Source organism: Neomonachus schauinslandi, chromosome 3 (assembly GCF_002201575.2).
Source record: "Neomonachus schauinslandi chromosome 3, ASM220157v2, whole genome shotgun sequence".
NCBI lineage: Eukaryota > Metazoa > Chordata > Mammalia > Carnivora > Phocidae > Neomonachus > Neomonachus schauinslandi.
Window position 1 is genome coordinate 79,126,096 of NC_058405.1, and position 23,620 is coordinate 79,149,715.

At 39.3% G+C, this 23,620-nt stretch overlaps 1 protein-coding gene across 7 annotated transcripts in view; it reads right to left on the reverse strand.

The window, feature by feature from the left end:
• Window positions 1-23,620, reverse strand: part of IFT88 (intraflagellar transport 88) — a 142,422-nt gene that overhangs the window by 52,370 nt on the left and 66,432 nt on the right. For all 7 annotated transcript variants that reach the window (XM_021678219.1, XM_044913227.1, XM_044913226.1 and 4 more), the window contains 4 exons: window positions 19,137-19,323; window positions 17,006-17,114; window positions 13,650-13,800; window positions 13,052-13,167 (listed from right to left, as the gene is read on the reverse strand). In XM_021678219.1, the coding sequence (XP_021533894.1) occupies window positions 13,052-13,167; window positions 13,650-13,800; window positions 17,006-17,114; window positions 19,137-19,323 (563 nt within the window). The remainder of the gene's footprint in view (window positions 1-13,051; window positions 13,168-13,649; window positions 13,801-17,005; window positions 17,115-19,136; window positions 19,324-23,620) is intronic.

Genomic DNA, 23,620 nt, shown 5'->3' on the forward strand with positions numbered 1-23,620 from the left:
TAGCCTTGCTGGACAGAGTATTCTTGGCTGCAGATTTTTCCCATTCAGCATTTTGAAAATATCATTCCACTCCCTTCTGGCTTGGAGAGTTCCTGATAAAAAAATCTGCTGATAGTCTTATAGATGTTCTTATAAGTAACTGTCCTCTTTTGTCTTGATGCTTTTAAGATTTCTCCTTATCACTATATTTTGCCAGTTTAATTAAAATATGTCTTGGTGTGGATCTGCTTTTGCTGATTTTGATGGGGATTCTCTGTGCCTCCTGAATCTGGGTATGTTTCCTTCCCCATATTAGGGAAGTTTTCAGCTATTATAAAATATAAAATTTCTGCCCCCTTTTCTCTCTCTTCTTCTTTGGGATTCTCATAATATGAATGCTATTATGTCTGATGGGGTCACTAAGTTCCCTAAGTCTATTCTAATTTTGCATAATTCTTTTTTTTGTTCAGCTTCATTGTTTTCCGTTACTTTGTCTTCTAGGTCACTAATTTGTTCCTCTGCTTCTTCCAGCCTGCTGTTCATTGCATGAAACGTGTTTCTAATCTTATTTATTGCACTCTTCATCTCTGATTCTTTTCTAACTCTTTCATCTCTATGGTAAGGGTCTCACTGATGTCTTTTATTCTTTTCTCAAGTCCAGTGAGTATCCTTTTGATCACTGCTTTACATTCTCCATCAGGCATGTTACTTAATCTGTTTCACTTAGATCTCTGTGGCCTTATCTTGTTCTTTCATTTGGGGTAATTCCTGTCTTCTCATTTTTTCTAAGTCTCTGTGTGCTTCTGTGTGTTAGAAAAGCCAGTTATGGGGGCGCCTGGCTGGCTCAGTTGGTTAAGCGACTGCCTTCGGCTCAGGTCATGATCCTGGAGTCCCCGGATCGAGTCCCGCATCGGGCTCCCTGCTCGGCAGGGAGTCTGCTTCTCCCTCTGACCCTCCTCCCTCTCATGCTCTCTGTCTCCCATTCTAAAATAAATAAATAAAATCTTTAAAAAAAAAAAAGAAAAGCCAGTTATGTCTCCTGCTCCTGAACATTATGACCTTATGAAGAAGAGTTCATGTAGTGCCCAGGGCCTGATTCTTCAGGGAAAGTCTCCAGTGAGTACTACGTGTGCTCTGGCTGCTCTATCCTTCAAGCTAGTCATCTGCAGAGGCTCACCTTGCCTACTGTGGGCAGTGTTTGGTCCCTGGCCTGAATGTGGGTGAGTTTCAACTAGGTGTGTTCTTGTCTGCTTGTGATATAAGACCTGACACCACCTTCACCAGAACCGAGGCCCTGCAAAACTCTGGTCAGGAGACGTGGTGTGGGCATGGGTTTGTGCTGGTTTTCTTGGGGAGGAGCCTGCCATGCTGGCAGGTAGGAAAACCTAACTTAGAAGGGCATTTCCACCAGAGCACCAAGGGGTGGGGCTTAGTGTAAACAAGTTAGGTAGCCAGTGTCAGTGCTATGCTGCTTCCTGCAGGAAGTCCTATGCTTATACTGAAGGGAGGGAAATGTCACTGGCCAGCTCCTTTTTTCCTAGAGAGGCCTCTCCGTGAATGCTGCCTTATGGGGACATGCTCTGAGAAGGCAAATAATCTCCCTACTGTGTGCCTCAGGTACTCTTCAGATCACTGTTTTCACACTGTATGTCCTTGGGTTGTTTCCCTGCCTTCTCTCCAAGAGCAGTCCATCCCTCTGACACTTAAAACTTCAGGTTTTAAGCCGCTTGGGTTGCAAGAACTCATGAAATTCAGCCCCTCTCACTTTCAAAGCCAATGCCTATGGGGAAATGTTCCTCTTGTGCATTCCTATGTGCTCCTTTCTTGCCCTTTTCTGCAACCATGATTCCCTCCCCTCCACAGCAGCCAGAATCCACTTCTCCCCTAAACCACATCTCTATACTTCTTACCTTCTTCAGTGTGGCCTCGTCACTACCTTCAATTGTGGAGTGTGTTCTGCCAGTCTTCAGGTTGATTTCTGGGGTATTTAGGATAATTTTAGTTATCTAGTTGTATTCACAGAATGAGGCAAGCTTAGCCCTCTTACTTTGCTGCCATCTACCCCTCCCTTCATTCCGGAAGGATAGTTTTGCTAGATATAGACTTCTTGATTGACAGTTTTTTATTTTAGGACTTCATACCATCCTACTGTTTTTTGGCCTCCAAGATTTCTGAGAAATCTGATAATCTTACTGAGGATCCCTTGTACATTATGAGGAACTTTTTTCTTGTTGCTTTCAAGAGTCTTTGTCTTTTGGAAGTTTTATTATAATGTGTCTTGATGTGGGTCTCTTTGGGTTTTTCCTACTTTATTTTTTTTTTTTTTAAAGATTTTATTTATTTATTTGAGACAGAGAGAATGAGAGAGAGAGAGCACATGAGAGGGGGGAGGGTCAGAGGGAGAAGCAGGCTCCCTGCCGAGCAGAGAGCCCGATGTGGGACTCGATCCCAGGACTCCAGGATCATGACCTGAGCCGAAAGCAGTCGCTTAACCAACTGAGCCACCCAGGCGCCCGGGTTTTTCCTACTTTAAATTCATTGAGTTTATTGGATTTGTAGATCCGTGTGTCTCCTCAAATTCTGGAAGTTTCAGTCACTGTTTCTTGAGTCTCTCTGCACGTTTTTCTTTCTCTCTTCTCCCTCTGGAACCCCTATATGTGTATATTGGTCTGCTTGATTGCATCCCATATTTATAATAATCATGATCAATATTAAGAAACAATTTCTAATGCATGAAATTCTCTAATAATGATATTACGTTAAATGGACCAGTTATGACTAAGATTTCTTGATGCTTTAAGACATGATTTAGGGATAAAGGAAAACAGGAACCAATAGTATAGGCTTAACACAATTACCAAAAATACCAGATTACTAAGAACCATAAACATCTAAGAAATACAGCAAAGTGAGGAGTTTCTACAGTAAAGGAATACCAGTGATAGGTAATGTAGCTTAATTCAACTATATGCCAACTACTCTGGAATATGTAAGAACCATGTGACACAAGAACCAACACCTCTCCACTGCCTCCAGAGCGCTTACATTTTTACTGTAGAGGGAAAATTCACCTGACAAATTAAGATTTAGCATATTAAAAAAAAGAGAGAAAAAGTGGAAATTAGATGTATGGTACAGAAATTAAATTCTCAGGAAAATAAATGTCCACATGCATACTGAATGTCTCTGTCACATAGATGGAAGTAAAAACAGGTGGGAATAGAAAGTAAATGTACAGGAAAGCAGGGAGAGGGGGATATTAAGGGAGTTCCTAGAAAAGACTTCTCTATTTTCTGGGAAATTTAAGTTTAAAATAGGTAGAGAGACTGAGGAGATCTGTGAGGAACACAGAAAGGGCAGTTAGTCAGGGACTTTTAAGACTGATGAGCAGTGTTCACAAAATACAAATTTTTATGGCATCAACCCATCTGGTTACATAAGTTATGTCCAGCTGTGCTTCTGAGGCTGTGTATGAATGGAATAGAATGTAATAAATGGTTGGATTAACCCATGAACTGAAATGTACTGGGACAGATGGGGCAGCAAAGTAAGAGAGAAAAAGTAACGAAGTAAACAAGAAAGGAAACAGATGTGATCATTTAAGCAGCCTAGAAAGGACAGGCTCAGAACTAAAGCCAGGAGACACTGAGAATGCAAGAGAAAGGAAGGTCAAGAGACTGGAGGTCTTACCAAAGAAAGGCATAATGGAAAGTAGGTTGTATGGAAGTTTGAAAGAGAGGAGGTTATGTTCAGACAGGTGGATATTAATGAGATTTTATTGGTATAAATGTGCTGGGTGATAATCAGAATCAAACAAGATCTAGGTGGCTGAACTGCAGAGGAGTTAGGGAGGTTAAATTTGTGAAACTAGACTACTGATGGCATAGAGAGAAAGAACATGAACTAGACAAGGTAAGAGAATGGCTATGAGGTCAACATATAACATTCACAAATAGGAGTCAAGGATGGGCCAGTGGTAGATAGTCTCAAAGTAGGAAGGGTGTTATATGAGCTAATGGGCTAAGGCTAGAGTCAGTATTAAGTGTAATAAAAAGTTAGAATGTATCACTTTTGTAGCTTAGTCTCAAGTATATGATTCAACTAAAAACTATCCCCTAGTGTTGGTGATTAGTTTTATAATTTTCAAAGTATTTATATGACTTAAGAGATTAAATTTTATGATGTTAGCTAGTGAAGCTAATATAAAAACTAATTATCTAGGGGTGCCTGGGTGGCTCAGTCAATTAAGAGTCTGCCTTCAGCTCAGGTCATGATCCCAGAGTCCGAGGATTGAGCCCTGCATCAGGCTCCCTGCTCAGCAGGAGTGTGCTTCTCCCTCTGACCCTCCCCCCACTCATGCTCTCTCTCTCTCTCTCAAATAAATAAATAAAATCTTTTTTTAAAAAATTGTCTAGGAGAGGAGTCCAAGATGGTGGAGGAGTAGGAGACCTTAGTTTCATCTGGTCCCAGGAATTCAGCTAGATAGCTACCAAATCATTATGAACACCTGCAAACTCAATTGGAGATCAAAGAAAAGAAGAGCTGCAACTCTACAAATAGAAAAGCGACCACTTTCTGCAAGGTAGGAGGTGCGGAGAAGCAAATCTGAGGCGATATATGGGAAGACAGACTGTGGGGGGAGGGAGCATTCATAAGCCAGCTACCAGCAAGTGATATAGCAGTGGAATGCAAAATCAGTACTTTTAGAAGTCTGCTCCGGTGAGGGACGTCCTGCCTGAAAGGCACTCAGGTGGCGAAGCAGGGGTGGAACCCTTGCTGAGACAGTGTGGTCTCAGGATCCCCAGGGTCACAGGAAGACTGTGGGTGCCTGAGTGTGGCAGAGCTCCCAAGGCATCAGAGCAGGGAAGCCAGCTGCAATCAGCGAGCCCAGGAGTGGGCTCTCAGCTAGGGGTTGCCATAAACCACGAACCACGGCATGATCAGGGGATTGCTCCCTAAGCAGGGGCCCAGCAAGCGGCAGAAACAGTGAGAGCCCCTTCCTCCCCGGGAACAGCATGTGAGTGTGCTGCACGAGTCTTAAGGGTTTGGAGACTTGAAATGGGGTCATGTGCCTGAATTAGAAACACTCAGTCTTAGGCTGGGTGAGCATGGAGTGCGGCTGGAGACCAGGGAGATAGGAGTGATTGACTGCTTTTCTCTGAGGGCACACTGAGGAGTGGGGCCCCAAGGTTTTGGCTCCAGTGCTAGAGACTGGGAGGTCGCCATTTTCAATCCAATCCTCTAAAGCTGCATGGAAAAGCTTCAGGGAACAAAAGCCACACAGAGGAGATTACTTAGACTGGCCCCTTTACAAGGGCGGTGCAATTCCTCCTGGGGCAAAGACTCTTGAAAATCAAAGCAATAGGCCCCCCCCCAGAAGATCAGCAAGAACATCCAGCCAACACCAACTTTACTGATCACTGAGAACTGCAAAACTCCAGTACTAGGGGAATACAGTACGTGGAATTCATGGCTTTTCCCCCATGATTCTTTAGTCTTTCAAGTTTAATTTTTAAATTTTTTTCTTTCCTTTTTCAACCAATTTCTTATTTTATCAACTCCTTTTTAAAATCATTTTTAATTTTCATTTTTACAGTTATATTCTATCCCTTATTGTATTTAATTTTATTTATGTATATATAGGTTTTTCTTTCTTTACAATTTTGGGATGCAGTTATCTCTAACAGACTAAAATACACCCAAAATCTAATGTATGGCTCTGTTCTATTCACCAGTCTGATCATATTCTTTTTTTTTCTTTTTTTGTTTTGTAAAGTCCTTTTATTTATTTATTATTATTTTTAAAGATTTTATTTATTTATTTGAGAGGGAGAGAATGAGAGACAGAGAGCACGAGAGGGAAGAGGGCAGAGGGAGAAGCAGACCCCCTGCCGAGCAGGGAGCCCGATGCGGGACTCGATCCCGGGACTCCAGGATCATGACCTGAGCCGAAGGCAGTTGCTTTAACCAACTGAGCCACCCAGGCGCCCTGTAAAGTCCTTTTAAATTTTCATCTTTACAGTTATATTCTATCCTTTCAATGTATTTAATTTTATTTTTGTATATATATGTTTTTCTTTCTTTAAAATTTCGAGATGTACTTTCTTCTAACAAACCAACCAAAATACACTCAGGATATGGTGTATTGCTCTGTTCTGTTCACCTGTCTGCTTATATGCCTTCCTTTTTGTTGTTTTTTTTTCTCTTTTGTTTTTTCTTGTCTTTTAATTTTCATTTTTACAGTTACAGTCTATCCTTTCATTGTATTTAACTTTATTTTTGCCTATATGTAAGTTTTTCTTTCTTTACAATTTTGGGATCTAGATTTCTAACAAACAGACCAAAACACACACAGAATCCAGGGTATTGCTCTATTCTGTTCATTTGTCTGATTATATCCTCTTTTTTCTTTCTTTTAAATTTTTTTTTAATTTTTAAAATTTTTTTTCAGTTTTGGGTCTCTTCTGATTTGTTTAATGTATATTTCTCTGGGGTCGTTGTTGCCATTTTAATATTTTGTTCTCTCGTTCATCTATTCATCTCTGGACAGAATGACAAGATGGAAAAACTCACCTCAAAAAAGAGAACAAGAGGCAGTACTGCCAGGGACCTAATCAGTATGGACTAAGAAAGACGTTGGAACTAGAGTTCAGAATAACGACTATAAATATACTAGCTGGGCTTGAAAAAAAGCATAGAAGACACCAGAGAATCCCTTTCTGGAGAAATAAAAGAACTAAAATCTAACCAAGTCGAAATCAAAAAGGCTATTAATGAGATGCAATAAAAAATGGAGGCTCTAACTGCTAGGATAAATGAGGAGGAAGAAGAGAGAATTAAGTGATATAGAAGAGAGAGAAACAACTACTGGATCACCAGAGGAAAATTCAAGGGATAAGTGATATTATAAAGCAAAACAATATTAGAATAATTGGGATCCCAGAAGAAGAGGAAAGAGAGAGAAGTGTAGAAGGTATATTGGAACAAATTATAGCAGAGAATTTCCTAATCTGGGGAAGGAAACAGGAATCCAAGTCCAGGAGGCACAGAGAACCCCCCTCAAAATCAATAAAAATAGGCCAACATCCCGACATATGACAGTGAAACTTGCAAATCTCAGAGACAAGGAGAAAATCCTGAAAGCAGCTCGGGACAAGAGGTCTGTAACCTACACGACTGGCAGCAGACCTATCCACAGAGACTAGCAGGCCAGAAAGTACTGGCATGATATATTCAGGATGCTAAAGGAGAAAAATATGCAGCCAGCTAGGTTGTCATTCAAAATAGGAGTGATAAAAAGCTTCCAGGACAAACAGAAACTAAAAGAATGTGTAATCACCAGACCAGTCCTACAAGAAATATTAAAAAGGATCCTTTAAGCAAAGCGAGAACCCAAAGGTAACAAAGATCAGAAACGAACAGAGACAATATAAAGTAACAGTCGCTTTACAGGTAATTCAATGGCACTAAATGCATATCTTTCAATAGTTACTCTGAATGTAAATGGGCTAAACGCCCCAATCAAAAGACACAGGGTATCAGATTGGATAAAAAAGCAAGACCCATCGATATGCTGTCTGCAAGAGACTCATTTTAGACCCAAAGACACCTCCAGATTGAAAGTGAAGGGATGGAAAACCATATATCATGCTAATGGACATCAAAAGAAAGCTGGGTTGACAATCCTTATATCAGACAAATTAGATTTTAAACCAAAGACTATAATAAGAGATGAGGAAGGACACTATATCCTACTTAAAGGGTCTATCCAACAGGAAGATCTAACAATTACAAATATTCATGCCCCTAATATGGGAGCAGCCAATTATATAAGCCAATTAATAACAAAATTAAAGAAATAAATCAATAATAATACAATAATACTAGGGGACTTTAACACCCCACTCACTGCAATGGACAGATCATCTAAGCAGAAGATCAACAAGGAAACAAGGGCTTTCAGTGACACACTGGACCAGATGGACTTCACAGATGTATTCAGAACATTCCCTCCTAAAGCAATAGAATACACATTCTTCTCGAGTGCACATGGAACATTCTCCAGAACAGATCACATCTGGGGTCACAAATCAGGTCTCAACAAGTAGCGAAGATTGGGATCATTCCCTGAATATTTTCAGACCATAATGTTCTGAAACTGGAATTCAATCACAAGAGGAAATTTGGAAAGTACTCAAATACATGGAGACTAAAGAGCATCCTACTAAAGAATGGGTCAACCAGGAAATTAAAGAAGAATTTAAAAAATTCATGGAAACAAATGAAAATGAAAACACTAATGTTCAAAACCTTTGGGATGCAACAAAGTCCGTCCTAAGAGGGAAGTATACAGCAATACAAGTCTTTCTCAAGAAACAAGAAAGGTCTCAAATAACACTTCCTAACGTTACACCCAAAGGAACTGAAGAAAGAACAGCAGATAAAGCCTAAACCCAGCATGAGAAGAGAAATAATAAAGATTAGAGCAGAAATCAATGAAAAAGAAACCAAAAGAATTAATAAGATTGATAAACCCCTGGCCAGACTTATCAAAAAGAAAAGAGAAATGACCCAAATAAAATCATGAACGAAAGAGGAGAGATCACAACCAACACCAAAGAAATACAAACAATTATAAGAACATATTATGGGCAACTTTATGCCAACAAATTAGGCAATCTGTAAGAAATGGATGCATTCCTAGAGATGTATCAACTACAAAACTGAAACAGGAAGAAACAGAAAACCTGAACAGACCCATAACCAGCAAGGAAACTGAAGCAGTCATCAAAAATCTCCCAACAAGAGCCCAGGGCCAGATGGCTTCCCAGGGGAATTCTACCAAACATTTAAAAAACTAATACCTATTCTTCTGAAGCTGCTTCAAAAAAACAAATGGAATGAAAACTTCCAAACTCTTTCTATGAGGCCAGCATTACCTTGATCCCAAAACCAGACAAAAACCCCACCAAAAAGGAGAATTACAGACCAATATCCCTGATGAACATGGATGCAAAAATTCTCACCAAAATACTTGCCAGTATAATCCAACAGTACATTAAAAGGATTATTCACCATGAACAACTGGGATTTATTTCTGGGCTGCAAGGGTGCTTCAACATCCACATATCAATCAATGTGATACACTACATAAATAAAAGAAAGGACAAGAACCATATGATCCTCTCAATTGATGCAGAAAAAGCATTTGACAAAATATAGTATCCTTACATGATTACAACTCTTCATAGTGTAAGGATAGAGGGAACATATCTCAATATCATAAAAGCCATATACAAAAAGCCCACTGAGAGCTTTTCCCCTAAGGTCAAGAACATGGCACGGATGTCCACTATCACCTCTGCTGTTCAACATAGTACCAGAAGTCCTAGCCTCAGCAATCAGACAACAAAAAGAAATAAAAGGCATCCAAATTGGCAATGAAAAAGTCAAACTCTCACTCTTTGCAGATGATATGATACTCTATGTGGAAAATCCAAAATTGCTAGAACTCATACAGGAATTCAGCAAAGTGCAGGATTAAAATCAATGCACAGAAATCAGATGCATTTCTATACACTAACATGAGACAGAAGAAAGAATTTAAGGAGTCAATCCAATTTACAATTGCCCCCAAAACCATAAGATAAGTAGATATAAACCTAACCAAAGAGGCAAAGGATCTGTACTCAGAAAACTATAGAACACTCATGAAAGAAATAGAGGAAGACACAAAGAAATGGAAAAACGTTTCATGTTCATGAATGGGAAGAACAAATATTAAAATGTCTATGCAACCTAGAGCAATCTACACATTCAATGCAATCCCTATCAAAATACAATCAACTTTTTTCACAGAGCTGGAACAAACAATCCTAAAATTTATATGGAACCAGAAAAGACCCCGAATAGCCACAGGAATGTTGAAAAAGAAAACCAAAGCTAGTGGCATCATAATGCCAGACTTCAAGCTCTATTATAAAGCAGTAATCATCAAGACACTATGGTACTGGCACAAAAACAGACACACAGAACAGAGAACCCAAAAATGGACCTTCAAATCTGTGGTAAACTAATCTTCAACAAAGCAGGAAAGAATATTCAATGGAAAAAAGACGGTGTCTTCAACAGATGGTGTTGGGAAAATTGGACAGCCATATGCAGAAGAATGAAACTGGACCATTCCCTTACACGATACACAAAAATAGATTCAAAATGGATGAAAGACCTAAATGTGAGACAGGAGTCCATCAAAATCCTAGAGGTGAACACAGGCAACAACCTCTTTGACCTCGGCCGCAGGAACTTCTTGCTAGACACATCTCCAAAGGCAAGGGAAACAAAGGCAAAAATGAACTATTGGGACTTCATCAAGATAAAAAGCTTTTGCACAGCAAAGGAAACAACCGACAAAATCAAGACAACCGACAGAATGGGAGAAGATATTTGCAAATGACATATCAGATAAAGGGCTAGTATCCAAAATCTATAAAGAACTTATCAAACTCAACACCCAAAGAACAAATAATCCAATCAAGAAATGGGCAGAAGACATGAACAGACATTTTTCCAAAGAAGACATCCAAATGGCCAACAGACACAGGAAAAAGTGCTCAACATCACTCGGCATCAGGGAAATACAAATCAAAACCTCAATGAGATACCACCTCACACCAGTCAGAATGGTTAAAATTAACAAGTCAGGAAACAACAGATGTTGGCAGGGATGTGGAGAAAGGGGAACCCTCCTACACTGTTGGTGGGAATGCAAGCTGGTTCAGCCACTCTGGAAAAAGTATGGAGGTTCCTCAAAAAGTTTAAAATAGAGCTACCATACGATCCAGCAATTGCACTACTGGGTATTTACCCCAAAGATACAAATGTAGGGATCCGAAGGGGTATGTGCACCCCAATGTTTATAACAGCAATGTCCACAAGAGACAAACTGTGGAAAGAGCCCAGATATCCATCGACAGATGAATGGATAAAGAAGATGTGGTATATATATATGATGGAATATTATGCAGCCATCAAAAGGAATGAAATCTTGCCATTTGCAATGACGTGGATGGAACTGGAGGGTATTATGCTGAGTGAAATAAGTCAATCAGAGAAAGACATGTATCATATGACCTCACTGATATGAGGAATTCTTAATCTCAGGAAACAAACTGAGGGTTGCTGGAGTGGTGGGGGGTGGGAGGGATGGGGTGGCTGGCTGATAGACATTGGGGAGGGTATGTGCTATGGTGAGCACTATGAATTGTGTAAGACTGTTGAATCACAGAACTGTACCTCTGAAACAAATAATACATTATATGTTAAAAAAAAAAAAGAAGAAGAAGAAGATAGCAGGAGGGGAAGAATGAAGGGGGGGAATCAGAGGAGGAGACGAACCATGAGAGATTATGGACTCTGAAAATCAAACTGAGGGTTCTAGAGGGGAGGGGGGTGGGGGGATGGGTTAGCATGGTGATGGGCATTAAAAAAGGGCACGTACTGCATGGAGCACTGGGTGTTATACACAAACAATGAATCATGGAACACTACATCAAAAACTAATGATATAATGTATGGTGATTAACATAACATAATAAAAATATCTATATATATATATATAAAAAAAAGACATATAAATGGCCAACAGAGACATGAAAAAATGTTCAACATTACTCAGCATCAGGGAAATACAAATCAAAACTACAATGAGATACCACCTCACACCAATCAGAATGGCTAATATTAACAAGTCAGAAAACAGATGTTTGTGAGGATGTGGAGAAAGGGAAACCCTTTTACACTGTTGGTCCGAATGCTGGTGCAGCCACTCTGGAAAACAGTATGGGTGTTCCGGAAAAGTTGAAAACAGAGCTATCCTACGATCCAGCAATTGCACTACTGGGTATTTACCCCAAAGATACAAATGCAGTTATCCAAAGGGGCACATGCACCCTAATGTTCATAGCAGCAATGTCCACAATAGCCAAACTATGGAAAGAGACCAGATGTCCATTGACAGATGAATGGATAAAGAAGATGTGGTATATATATGTAAAATGGAATACTACTCAGCCATCAAGAAATGAAATCATGCTATTTGCAATAACATGGATGGAACTAGAGGGTATTATGCTAAGCGAAATAAGTTAATCAGAGAAAAACAATTACCATATGATCTCACTGATATGTGGAATTTAAGAAACAAAACAGAGGATCATAGAGGAAGAGAGGAAAAAATAAAACAATATGAAATCAGAGAGGTAGACAAACCATAATAAACTCTTAATCATAGGAAATAAACTGAGGGTTGCTGGAGGGGTGGAGGGATAGGGTAACTGGGTGATGGACATTAAGCAGAGCATGTTATGTAATGAGCACTGGGTATTATACAAGACTGATGAATCACTGACCTCTACCTCTGAAACCAATAATACACTATATGTTAATTAATTGAATTTAAATTAAAAAAATAAAAAACCACAAAACTGTCTAACATCAATTCCACACAGATCTCAATCAAATTATTAAGCATTCCTTTATCATTCAAATTATTCAAAGTCACATTTAATGTTAAAATTCAATTTGGCCAAATACAAAACAGACCTGAATTTTTCAGTTGTTTTTTAATCAAGCATGTACAAAACATTTGGATATGAACTTAAAGACAACTTTAAAATTTTTAGTATACAATGTAAATCGATTATAAATTAAAACCAACACAACTTATTTCTATTAGGTCTCTTTCAGAAATGAAACCTTGTCCTAGGACCAAGTCAGTCATTTTCTAATTGATAATGAAATAATACTTATTTGCTGAAATATGAAAAAGAAAAAGAAAGTACCTTAAGTAAGGTATTTTAAAAAATTTTTGCATAAAAGACTAATATACTTATCACAATAAAGACTAAGTAAAATGGAATATCATTCAAGAAAATGGAAATAATGCATGAATGTTCATTAATATTTGCTTATATAATACCTGTAATATGTTTATCAGATTCTAATTCTAGGGATAAAATCAAATCCCAACACAAGGCATTTTAGTAAACATGAAATCAGTATAGTTACTTACTGTATAAGAGAAGCTCTTTCAAAGTATTGAATGGCTTTTTCACAAAACTGGGTGTCAATGTAATAGGCTCCAAGCCACTCAATGACTTCAATGTTAGAGGGGAAATACCTGTACGACTGGAAAAAATATGGAATGTGACAATACAACATCAGTGGTAACATATAATTTACACCTCAATATTTTACCTACTGACTGGATTAATTTATCCAATGTGAAGTTTCTTAGTAAAAAAGTATGAGCTGTCATAAGTACTTTGTAAGTTTTAAAACTACAAGAATTAGAAAACATTTGTTTGACATATTTTTAAATTACCTATCAATAGCTTTTTGATGTACTGATAGATGATCTGAGTCTAAGTAAGTAAAAGAATTAAAAAAGGGATGAAAATCATGCTTCAAGGGAACAATGAATTTGTACTTTTAATTTTTTTATTAATCAAAAACTAACTTTATATTCCACAAATGCTTTATTTTATTTTAAATTATTCATTTAGAAACTAGTAAGCATTTCTAATTCTTAAAAACTAAAAGGCCTGCTGACTGTTTTATAACAATTCGTAAAAAGCTTTAAAGAAGAAGGAAAGTAAGATTACACGTACCTCATAGTAATATTGAAATGCTTGGGATTTATCTCCTTCACTATCATATAATTCTCCTAGTTTAGACAAAGCTCTAGAATCAGTTGGAACAATACTGATCAGCTGCATTAACCATTCAATAGCTTGATTGGGATCTTCCATTAATTCATATCTTGGACAATTTTAGTTAAGGATAACACAATTTTTCTAAATTCACTGATCAATAAAGAAACCTAAAAACAACATTACAGTAAAAATATTTCTTAGCCTATAGTAATGTGCTATTTAATACTGTTTACTCTGAATTTCTTCAGGGATGGGGATGAAAAATGCAGCACTGTAACACTCATGTTCCATATATGCCTTGCTTTTCCTTTTGCTTCATTACTATCCACTAAGATCAACTCCCAAATTTCTAGCAGAATTAACAGTTTGTTCTTTTATTCAAAGCAGTGTCCACTGTCCAAAATTTGTCCTTAATAAAAATGCCTGAAAATTATGTTCAATTATTCTACCTCTCTTAAAATGTTCAAATATTAAGGGAAGAGTTTCCATGTATTTTCCTGGAGTTTTCCCTAATTAGATTATAAACCCCAAACAAGGAGTTTGTTTTTGTAGATTTTGTGCCTAGTAAATCCTCTGCATACACTCAAATAATTTATTCCCGCCAATACTTATTGACTATTTATTTTTATATTAAATGTCTCAGTAAAATGAAAATATTCTAATCCAAAGTTTTATTGAAAAAGAAGAATCTGGGTTTTTTGGTTTGTTTTTTTTTAAAGATTTTATTTATATATTTGAGAGAGAAAAAGAGAGAGAGAGAGCATGAGCAAGGGGAGGGGCAGAGGGAGAGGGAGAAGCAGACTGCCCGCTGAGCAAGGAGCCTGATGCAGGGCTCGATCCCAGGGCTCTGAGATCATGACCTGAGCCGAAGGCAGACACTTAACCGACTGAGCCACCCAGGCGCCCCAAGAATCTTGTTTTTAATGATGGCAAATGTGATACCATAGAGAAACATAAAAATAAGAAAATGTATTCAAACAGCCTTAAACATATCAATTGCTTAACTAAATCCAAACTGATCATGAACTGGGCAGTATCAGATCATGATAGTGGAAATTTCAGAGAGATCAAATGGACAAAACAAAAAAGCTAAATGGAATAAACATGAAACCATCTGCTCTAAAAATAATTTTTTCATTAAAAAATGTTTTATGTACTCTAAAAAAAGTAGAGCAGGTAGTATTTAAAATTATTAATGGTATACCTTATAACATACTTTTTCCTAACATATTTCTATAAAATTTAAATCAAGATAATGCTAACTTAAAAACCTACATAAGATCTTTTTTTTTTTTTTACAGAGAGATAGAGAGAGAGCACAGATAGGCAGAGTGGCAGGCAGAGGGAGAGGGAGAAGCAGGCTCTCCGCCAAGCAGGGAGCCTGAAATGGGGCTCGATCCTAGGACCCCAGGATCATAACCCAAGCCAAAGGCAGACGCCTAACCGACTGAGCCACCCAGGCACCCCTCTACATAAGATTTTAACCTTGGGGTGCCTGGGTGGCTCAGTCAGGCAATCAACTCTTGATTTCAGCTCACGTCATGATCTCAGGGTCACGGGATCGAGCCCCCTGTCGAGCTCCCCACTCAGCAGGGAGTCTGCTTCTCTCCCTCTTCCTCTGCCCACCCTCCTCTCTAAAGATAAATAAATAGAATACTTTTTTAAAAAGAGAGAGATTTTAAACTTTCCTGGGGCACCTGGGTGGCATGGTCAGTTAAGCATCTGACTCTTGGTTTCGGCTTAGGTCATGGTCTTCGGGTGGTTAAGACTGAGTCCTGTGATGGGCTCTGTGCTGAACACGGAGTCTGCTTGAGTTGCTCTCTCCCGCTCCCTATGCCCTTCCCCCCATGCATGCATGCACTCTCTCAAATAAAATCTTAAAAAAAAAAAGATTTTGGGCGCCTGGGTGGCTCAGTCGTTAAGCGTCTGCCTTCGGCTCAGGTCATGATCCCAGGGTCCTGGGATTGAGCCCCGCATCAGGCTCCCTGCTCAGTGGGAAGCCTGCTTCTCCCTCTCCCACTCCCCCTGCCTGTGTTCCCTCTCTCGCTGTGTCTCTCTCTGTTAAATAGATAAAAAATCTTAAAAAAAAAATTTTTTTTTAACCCTTCCCAAATATTTTTGTGAAAGCTTATTATTTTTAAAATCAGGAGAGAAATTAACATGTTTTTCAAATACTGTCAAAGGCATTAAAAACATTAACAAATTTCTGCTTTTTCAACCAATGGCAAGGAAAAAAAAAAACCCAAACTAAAGAAAGCCAGGAGTTGTAGGAGAAACTGACACAGGAGGAATGTTTTCTATTTCAACATTCCCCAGAGTTCTAAAGGTAATACTGGTATATATAGCCCACAGTCAATAAGTAACTACTGAGTGAATGGAATGAATGAGTGAATTGATATAAACTATTGGCTAATTTCGTAGGGTAAAAGCCTTTGAAGAGTTATACTCATTAAACCTATAGGTCAACTAAAATAAGACAAATTAACCAAACTCAATCAACAGTACTAAGCAGTAATAAACAATATTTTCCTTTTAAATAGTAAGTTACTGCTTCAAAAATACCCTACAAGACTCAGACTTAATACATTCTAAAGTAGGGCGCCTGGGTGGCTCAGTTGGTTAAGCGACTGCCTTCGGCTCAGGTCATGATCCTGGAGTCCCGGGATCGAGTCCCGCGTCGGGCTCCCTGCTCGGCAGGGAGTCTGCTTCTCCCTCTCCCACTCCCCCCTCTTGTGCTCTTTCTCTCTCTCACTCTCTCTCTCAAATAAATAAATAAAATCTTTAAAAAAAAAAATACATTCTAAAGTATCTAATCTACAATCAATGAATAGTTTATATGTATTAAACATGTTATACTCAATTATTTCAATTATTATTTCCAAAAATTAAGAAATAATAGTTTTAACCTTTAAATAATTCCTTTTATAATGCAAATGATCTTTTAAAATCACCCCCAAAACAAACTTTTAACTATAGAAAACAAAGAGATGGCTACCAGAGGTCAGGTGGGTGGGGGGATGGCAGAAATAGGTGATGGGGATTAAGGAGGGCACTTATCATGATGAGCACTGAGTAATGTACAGAATTACTGAATCACTATGCTATGCCTCTGGAACAAATATAACACTTGTGTTATTAACACTAGTGTTAATTAAACTGGAATTAAAATTGAAAAAAAAAACAGGATCACTCAAATATTTTTATCACATATTAATCTGATAAGTTTTAAGATATTATTCTCATCAATTACCTAATTGGCTAAGGTTATTTAATGCATTAACAACTGTCCTCAAGTTTTTCACATAAGATACACATTTGCTATCTGGTAAAGAACTTGGGCACTGTTTCTCAGGATTGCGTGAAGTTTCAGGAAACAATCCAAAGCTTCATCGAGCCGGTTTAGCCTCTTATAGGTAAGGCCTTAGAAAGAAGAAAGAAAAAAGCTATAAGCATTACTACTGGTAGTAATTTTCTCAAAGTCACAGAATAAATCCTTATATATATGTAATATTCATCCAGAAGAGAAAATAAAGATGAATAGATTTTTTTTAAAGAAGAAGAAGGTGGGAGAGGGGATTTCCCACTAACATTTGGCAGACACCAAAACATGCTATAATGCTTTAGTGATTGTAAAGTGTGGGAGGGGAACAGGAACAGAGAAATACATCAGCAGATTACATAGTTCAGAAACGGACTCAGTTACAGAATTTAAACTTGGTGGGGACTAAGGGACTAGTAACAAAAGGTGCCAGGACAACTGACTACACATGAAACAAAAAAACATAGATTCCTATTTTGAATATATTCAAAACTTACTTTAAAACTAAACAGAAAAACAAAGATGTAAAAGTATGAAAAGAAAATATAGGAAAATGATTTTATAATCTTGAGGAAGGGTAGGGCTTCATAAAGCAATAAGCAATAAATAAAGAAGAGCCACACATTTAAAAAAAATTTTTTTAATTTATTTATTCATTTGAGACAGAGAGATACAGAGAGAGAGAGAGAGAGAGAGAGTAGGAGCAGTGGGGAGAGGCAGAGGGAGAGGGAGAAGCAGACTCCCCGCTGAGCAGGGAGCCTGATGCGGGGCTCGATCCCAAGACCTGGAGATCATGACCTGAGCCGAAGGCAGATGCTTAACGACTGAGCCACCCAGGCGCCCCGAAAAGCCACACATTTTAAAAAAACAAAATTTTTGACTACATAAAAATTGAAAAATTGTTTGACAAAAGAAATTACAAAGTTAAAAGCCAAGCAATGGACTAGGAAAAGTATTTAAAACTTATAAAGAGAATAAGTAAATATATACCTAGGCAAGAAATCTCCTGCATTAAGGCTTTTACTATTCACTTCCCTCTGTCAGTAATGCTCTTTTCCCAGTTACCCAAATGGTCACACCCTCCTTTTCTCCAATACAACTTTAAACTCTCCTTGACTCTGGCTAAAATGGCCAATTCCTCCCTGCCTCCTCTCCTCCCAACCCAGCCAGGTCTTCTTTTCGCCTCTGGCAGGAGATTAAAGACTCTTCTGGGGGAGGAAGGATCCAATTGGCTAACAGGCAGTTCCCCAACTACACAGATCACACAGATGGCCCTGTGGCAGGGTGCCAGTGCATCAATTTCACTTGTGGCCTCAGAGATCCCACTTAGCTTTTAGCTGCAAACTCCTAAATGCAAGAAGACAGGCCAGGATCCTCAGACATCAGAGGAGAGTTCATGACATGAAATACAGAGGACAAAACAAACAAGCAAACCAAAGAAAGCAAAACACACCTATTGCAGGGAGAAGAAAACTTCAAAAGAAACTTCATTAATAACCCAAGAGATAAGACACAGTATTGCATCAATGTGTTTGCCACACTACAAACTCATGAACAGGAAGAAATGATATCCATGTCAGGTGACCTCTGACAGGCAGGGAAGGGAATAAGATGGTGGTACGCCTCTAGGTCTTATACTATTTTGTTTAAAAACAATACCTGATGAGAATATGACAAAATGTTAAAATGTGTTAAATATAGTTGGTAGGGACATGAGTATTTATTTTTCTCTAAAATTTCTTTATGTTTGAAATTGATCATAATTAAAAAGGAAGAAAATGGGTTTTTTCCACCCATCAATTTGGCATGAGTTAAATATCCAATATTAACAGGAACTTGGGAAACCAGTCAGTCTCATACACTATGGTGGCACATAAATTGGAAAAGTCTTTTTAGAGGGCAAGGGACAACATCTATCCAAATTTTGCATGTGTATAACTTTGGAATCAATTCCATTAAAAATAATCAATAATCCAAGAACCTTCTTTTCAATTATTTTGTTACAAGGAAGTCAACTCTTCCCTCTAATGAATTGGAACTCTTTAAGCCAATTTAAAAAAAGAAAAGAGAAAAAAATTGTAAAGGAGAAAATCCAAAACAGCAATTTTGCTGGTTTTACTTACCAATATTATAAAGTGCTTCAGTACAAGAAGAATCATTTCTTAGAGCCTCTTTATAGAATTCAGCTGCCTTCTCATAATCACCACTTGCAAAAACTGTATTCCCTTTATTAGTCAGAGCTGAGGGATTATATCTATCAGAGTTCACAGCTAAATCTGCATAGCTGCTGGCTTGTGCAAATTCATTTTCCTAAATGAAATACAAAATGTACACAAAATATTTGGAGTTCATCAAATACCTTTTCTGACTGTTCTGGATTACAGACATGATAAACAGATTTTCTGAGATTGCAAATATGATAAACAGAAATATTTTACATATCTTGGTCTTGATAGGCTTATTCTACAAAAGATTTTTAATCAGCAAGCTCCTTCAGCTACCCAAGTTTCTTATGCCTAAGACTTCTTCACAGACTCATGGTTTGAATAACAACACTATTTACATGTAAGTGGCTCCATTCTGAATGCCCAAATTTCACATCACAATTGCAGTACTATGCTTCCCAAACCTATAGCACTGAAATAGCTATAAAGGCATCACTATCCTTTCTGCTCTTCAATCAAATAGGTTGCGTTGCCTACTAGGACTTGCATTTCTAGCAATGAATTGTCTTCGGTCTCCTCTGCCAAATGCTCCATCAGGACCTTGCCATCATTCACTTAAGCTGCATGGACCTTTCAATTCTTAAATCGTGCAGCATTTGTGCTGTGTCAGCTTGCTTAAGCTAGGAACCAGATTTCCTAGAATCCCCTTTCCCGCATGGTTCTTGTCTATAGAGCTGGCGGAAAGGAACTTGTAGGACATGAGGAACGCAGACATGAAGCAGCAGCTTTTGCCCTCTGAAGGTCTTCCTCTGGTCATCAGTGACAGGACTGATGCAGAAATACCTGTGGGTTCCAGCCTGTCTTCATTCACTTTGACTCCACCTTTGGCTCTTCTTCCCAACTGTGCTGTCCCTGCTGACCACAGTGACCTCGATCCCTGATGGGGTTTGGCTCTGGACCCACAGAGGAGGCAGTCGTGCAGAGGCAACTGCTTTCCACAAGGCCTCTCCATGAAGGCCCCCTTTTGGGTAGTGCTGGACATGCTTGGCCACTCTGTCACTGTTCAGACCCCCTGACCCTCCTGCCCCTTCACCTCCAGAGCTCCTCCACCACTGTGTAAGCGCTAGTTCCTGTATCCCTTCTCCCGTAACACTCCCACTGACTGCTTCCCTGAGCGAGCTTTTAAAAAACTGAGATACAGTTCACATTTCTAAAAATGTACAATTCTGTGACATTTAATACATTCACAAAAAGTTGTACCACCATCACCAGTATCTATTTCCAGAATATTTTTATCACCCCCACAAAAGATATCCTGTACCCATTAGCAGTCACTCCCTATTCTCCCTTCCCCTCTGGCCCCTGGCAGCCACTTATCTGCTTTCCATCTCCATGGATTTGCCTATTCTGGACATTTCATAATAAATACAATCATATAATAGATGGCTTTTTATGTCTGGCTTCCTTCACTTAGCATAATGTTTTCAAGGTTCATCCATGTTGTATTATGCATCAGCGCTTCATTCCTGTTTACAGCTGAATAATATCCCATTGTATGGATAGGCCACATTTTGTTTATCCATTCATTGTTGATGGACACCTGGGTTGGGCCCACGCGCTTTTGTTCATTATGAATAATGCTGTGATGAACATTCATGTATTTGATATAAAAATTGGTACCTAAAAGTGGGGTGCTGCTGTCATAAAAACTAAAACATATAACCTTGTCTTTTGGGCTAGGCAGCAGGCAAAATTTAGAGAAGCATTAGAACCATATTAGTGGAGGCTGGAGAGGCGGTAAGGAATTGTTAGCAGAGGCTGCATAAAGGGAAAGCCATGTTTTGCAGTCATGAAATAACTGGGAAAACTGGCATCTACACTGACTTGGAAGTTAGAAAGTGTACTTAGTAAATGTATGCATGTGGCCAAGGAGGTTTCTAGGCAGGAGGTTAAAAGTGCCAATTAACTTACTTTAACTGGGTATGATAAAGTACACAAAGAGAAAGGAGCTTAAGAGAGAAGTGTTCTGATTTTCCAACTTGAATTTAGAAGAAATAAAGAAAAACCAGGACTTGTTGGGTTGGAAAATAAAATTATTTCATATCTCGGGGTGCCTGGGTGGCTCAGTCGTTAAGCGTCTGCCTTCAGCTCAGGTCATGATCCCAGGGTCCTGGGATCAAGCCCCGCCTCGGGCTCCCTGCTCGGCTGGAAGCCTGCTTCTCCCTCTCCCACTCCCCGTGCTTGTGTTCCCTCTCTCTCTGTCTCTCTCTCCGCCAAATAAATAAATAAATAAAATCTTTAAAAAAAATTATTTCATATCTGTAGTTTCTCTTAGCAGCAAGAGTCTCAGAGTAAGAAGTGGTTGCAGGGTAGAGATCACACCAAGGGTGTGGCTGGAATACTCTTTGGAAACCTCTCAGGAAGATTTAAGGTAGTGCCTAGCAAAGCAGACCTTCTCTCTCAGGTAGAAAAAAGCTTTCAAGTATCTTTGGGGCTCTAGTCCACAAAAGCCTTGTACAATTAAGTGGAAAGGGGTCTGCCCTGAAAAGAACTGTGGATATGGCTTCTGGGGCATGTAGGCACCCCCAATAAGATTTATAGAAAACCTGCCAAGTTTTTTAAGTGAACTGTACCAGCTTAAGTGTTGCCAGCTTGGATTAAAGGGACAGACACAGTCCAAAATGAAAGAAGGCCTCTGGGTCCCCAATTTTTCTGGGCAGAAAGCAAACTAAGAAAGTTAATCAGCTGCAAGTATAGGGTATTTTTTCTGTAAAAGGAAGGTGCTCTCTGAAAGCAGAGCCAAGAGCCACAGAGCCCAAAGGTTTGGGGGTACCACTCCCAAGGATCAGAGTTGGGTCCTAACTTAGGAACATTCCCTTTTCCCACTTTAGGGGGCACTGGCCCCATGTACTTAACTGGATTTCTGACCCATTCAGGACCAGTGACTGCTAGATACCTCCATCTCACCCCTTTTGAACAAGAGTTCAAACTCATTACAGTTACCCCATTCGTATCGCACCACAGGATGTTAAGTCTATGGGGTAGATGGTGTGTTTTTCTGTTCCTAGACCTTTGGATCAAGAGGGCCTGCGCCTGAGAAAGCCCCATCTCTATCTAGACCTGATGCGGTGACTGGTGAGACTATGAGTGTCCTTGGAGGGGTAATCATTTTGGCCTGGTAAGCACCTGAGTGCACTGGGGTCTCCTCCTATGGACCCTATCCCATGTAAGAAGTCTGGGCTCCCCTGCCAGAGAAGGAGGAACGAGATGCTGGTCAACAGCTCAGTTGCAGACGTGAGGGAAGCACTGGGACAATGCAGCCTCAGTCAAGCCTCAGAAGATGGCAGCAGGATGAGTGACCCCAGGCCAGACCAGCAGAAGGACCACCCAAATGAACCCAGCCTTTTCAGGTAAAATATGAGTAAATATATGGTTATTTTAAGCCACTATCTTTTGGGGCAGCTTATTACAGAGCAATAAAAACTGACACAACTGCATACTGGAAGCCAGATTCATAATTTTGCCCCAAAACAATTATTTTCCTCAGACCTAGGTGCAACAAATTATTGATCAGCTATTGTGATGACTCTGTTCAGTTGACTAAATCTAACCATTTTTCTTCCTCTTTAAAAAATCTTCTTGCCCCGCATCGGGCTCCTTGCTCGGCGGGAAGCCTGCTTCTCATCTCCCACTCCCCCTGCTGTGTTCCTGTTCTCACTGTGTCTCTCTCTGTCAAATAAATAAATAAAATCTTAAAAAAAAAAAATCTTCTTGGTCTCCTCCCAAACATTCATCAAACTTCGTAAAGATTTGGTCACTAATTAAACCATTTTCACAAAAATCACAAATGATTTTCTAAATTCAAATGCAATCCGGCAATGGAGACTGTGCTTCAGCCCCCCCATACTTGTCCTTCAGAAGTGCTGAAGGACACCAGTGTCAGCTGTCAGCCCTCTCTGTGAATCACTCTAGCCCAAAGAGAAAGAGGTGCCTTGCCCAAAGTCGCACCCCCTTCCTGGTGAGCAGGCTGTACCCAATGACTGGCTGATGCAGAGGTACAAAGGCCCAGCCCCCTTACCCAAGTGGGAGAGGGTGCTAAGCAGCCATCCCAATTCAGGGGGTCCAGCAGGGTTGGCTAAGGCCTGTGTTGACTGCATCACAGCCCAGTTTCCTTCTCCATTCAGTGCTGCTGCCAATTCTTCTCTCCGAGGTGCTGATCCAAAGAGATCTGCCCAGTAAACTTCATGCAAGCTAATCTCCAGCTCAGAGTTTGCTGTCTCATCAGCAAAAGTGGCCTTTTCTGACCCTTCATTCTTGTGTGCTACCTCTCTGATTTCAGTGTTACATACTTCTTCTCAGTGCCTTCCTTTACTTCAGACATCATACTATAGTTATTTTCCTGTCTTTTTATCCGAGTCTTATTCTTGTGTCTTTAATGTATG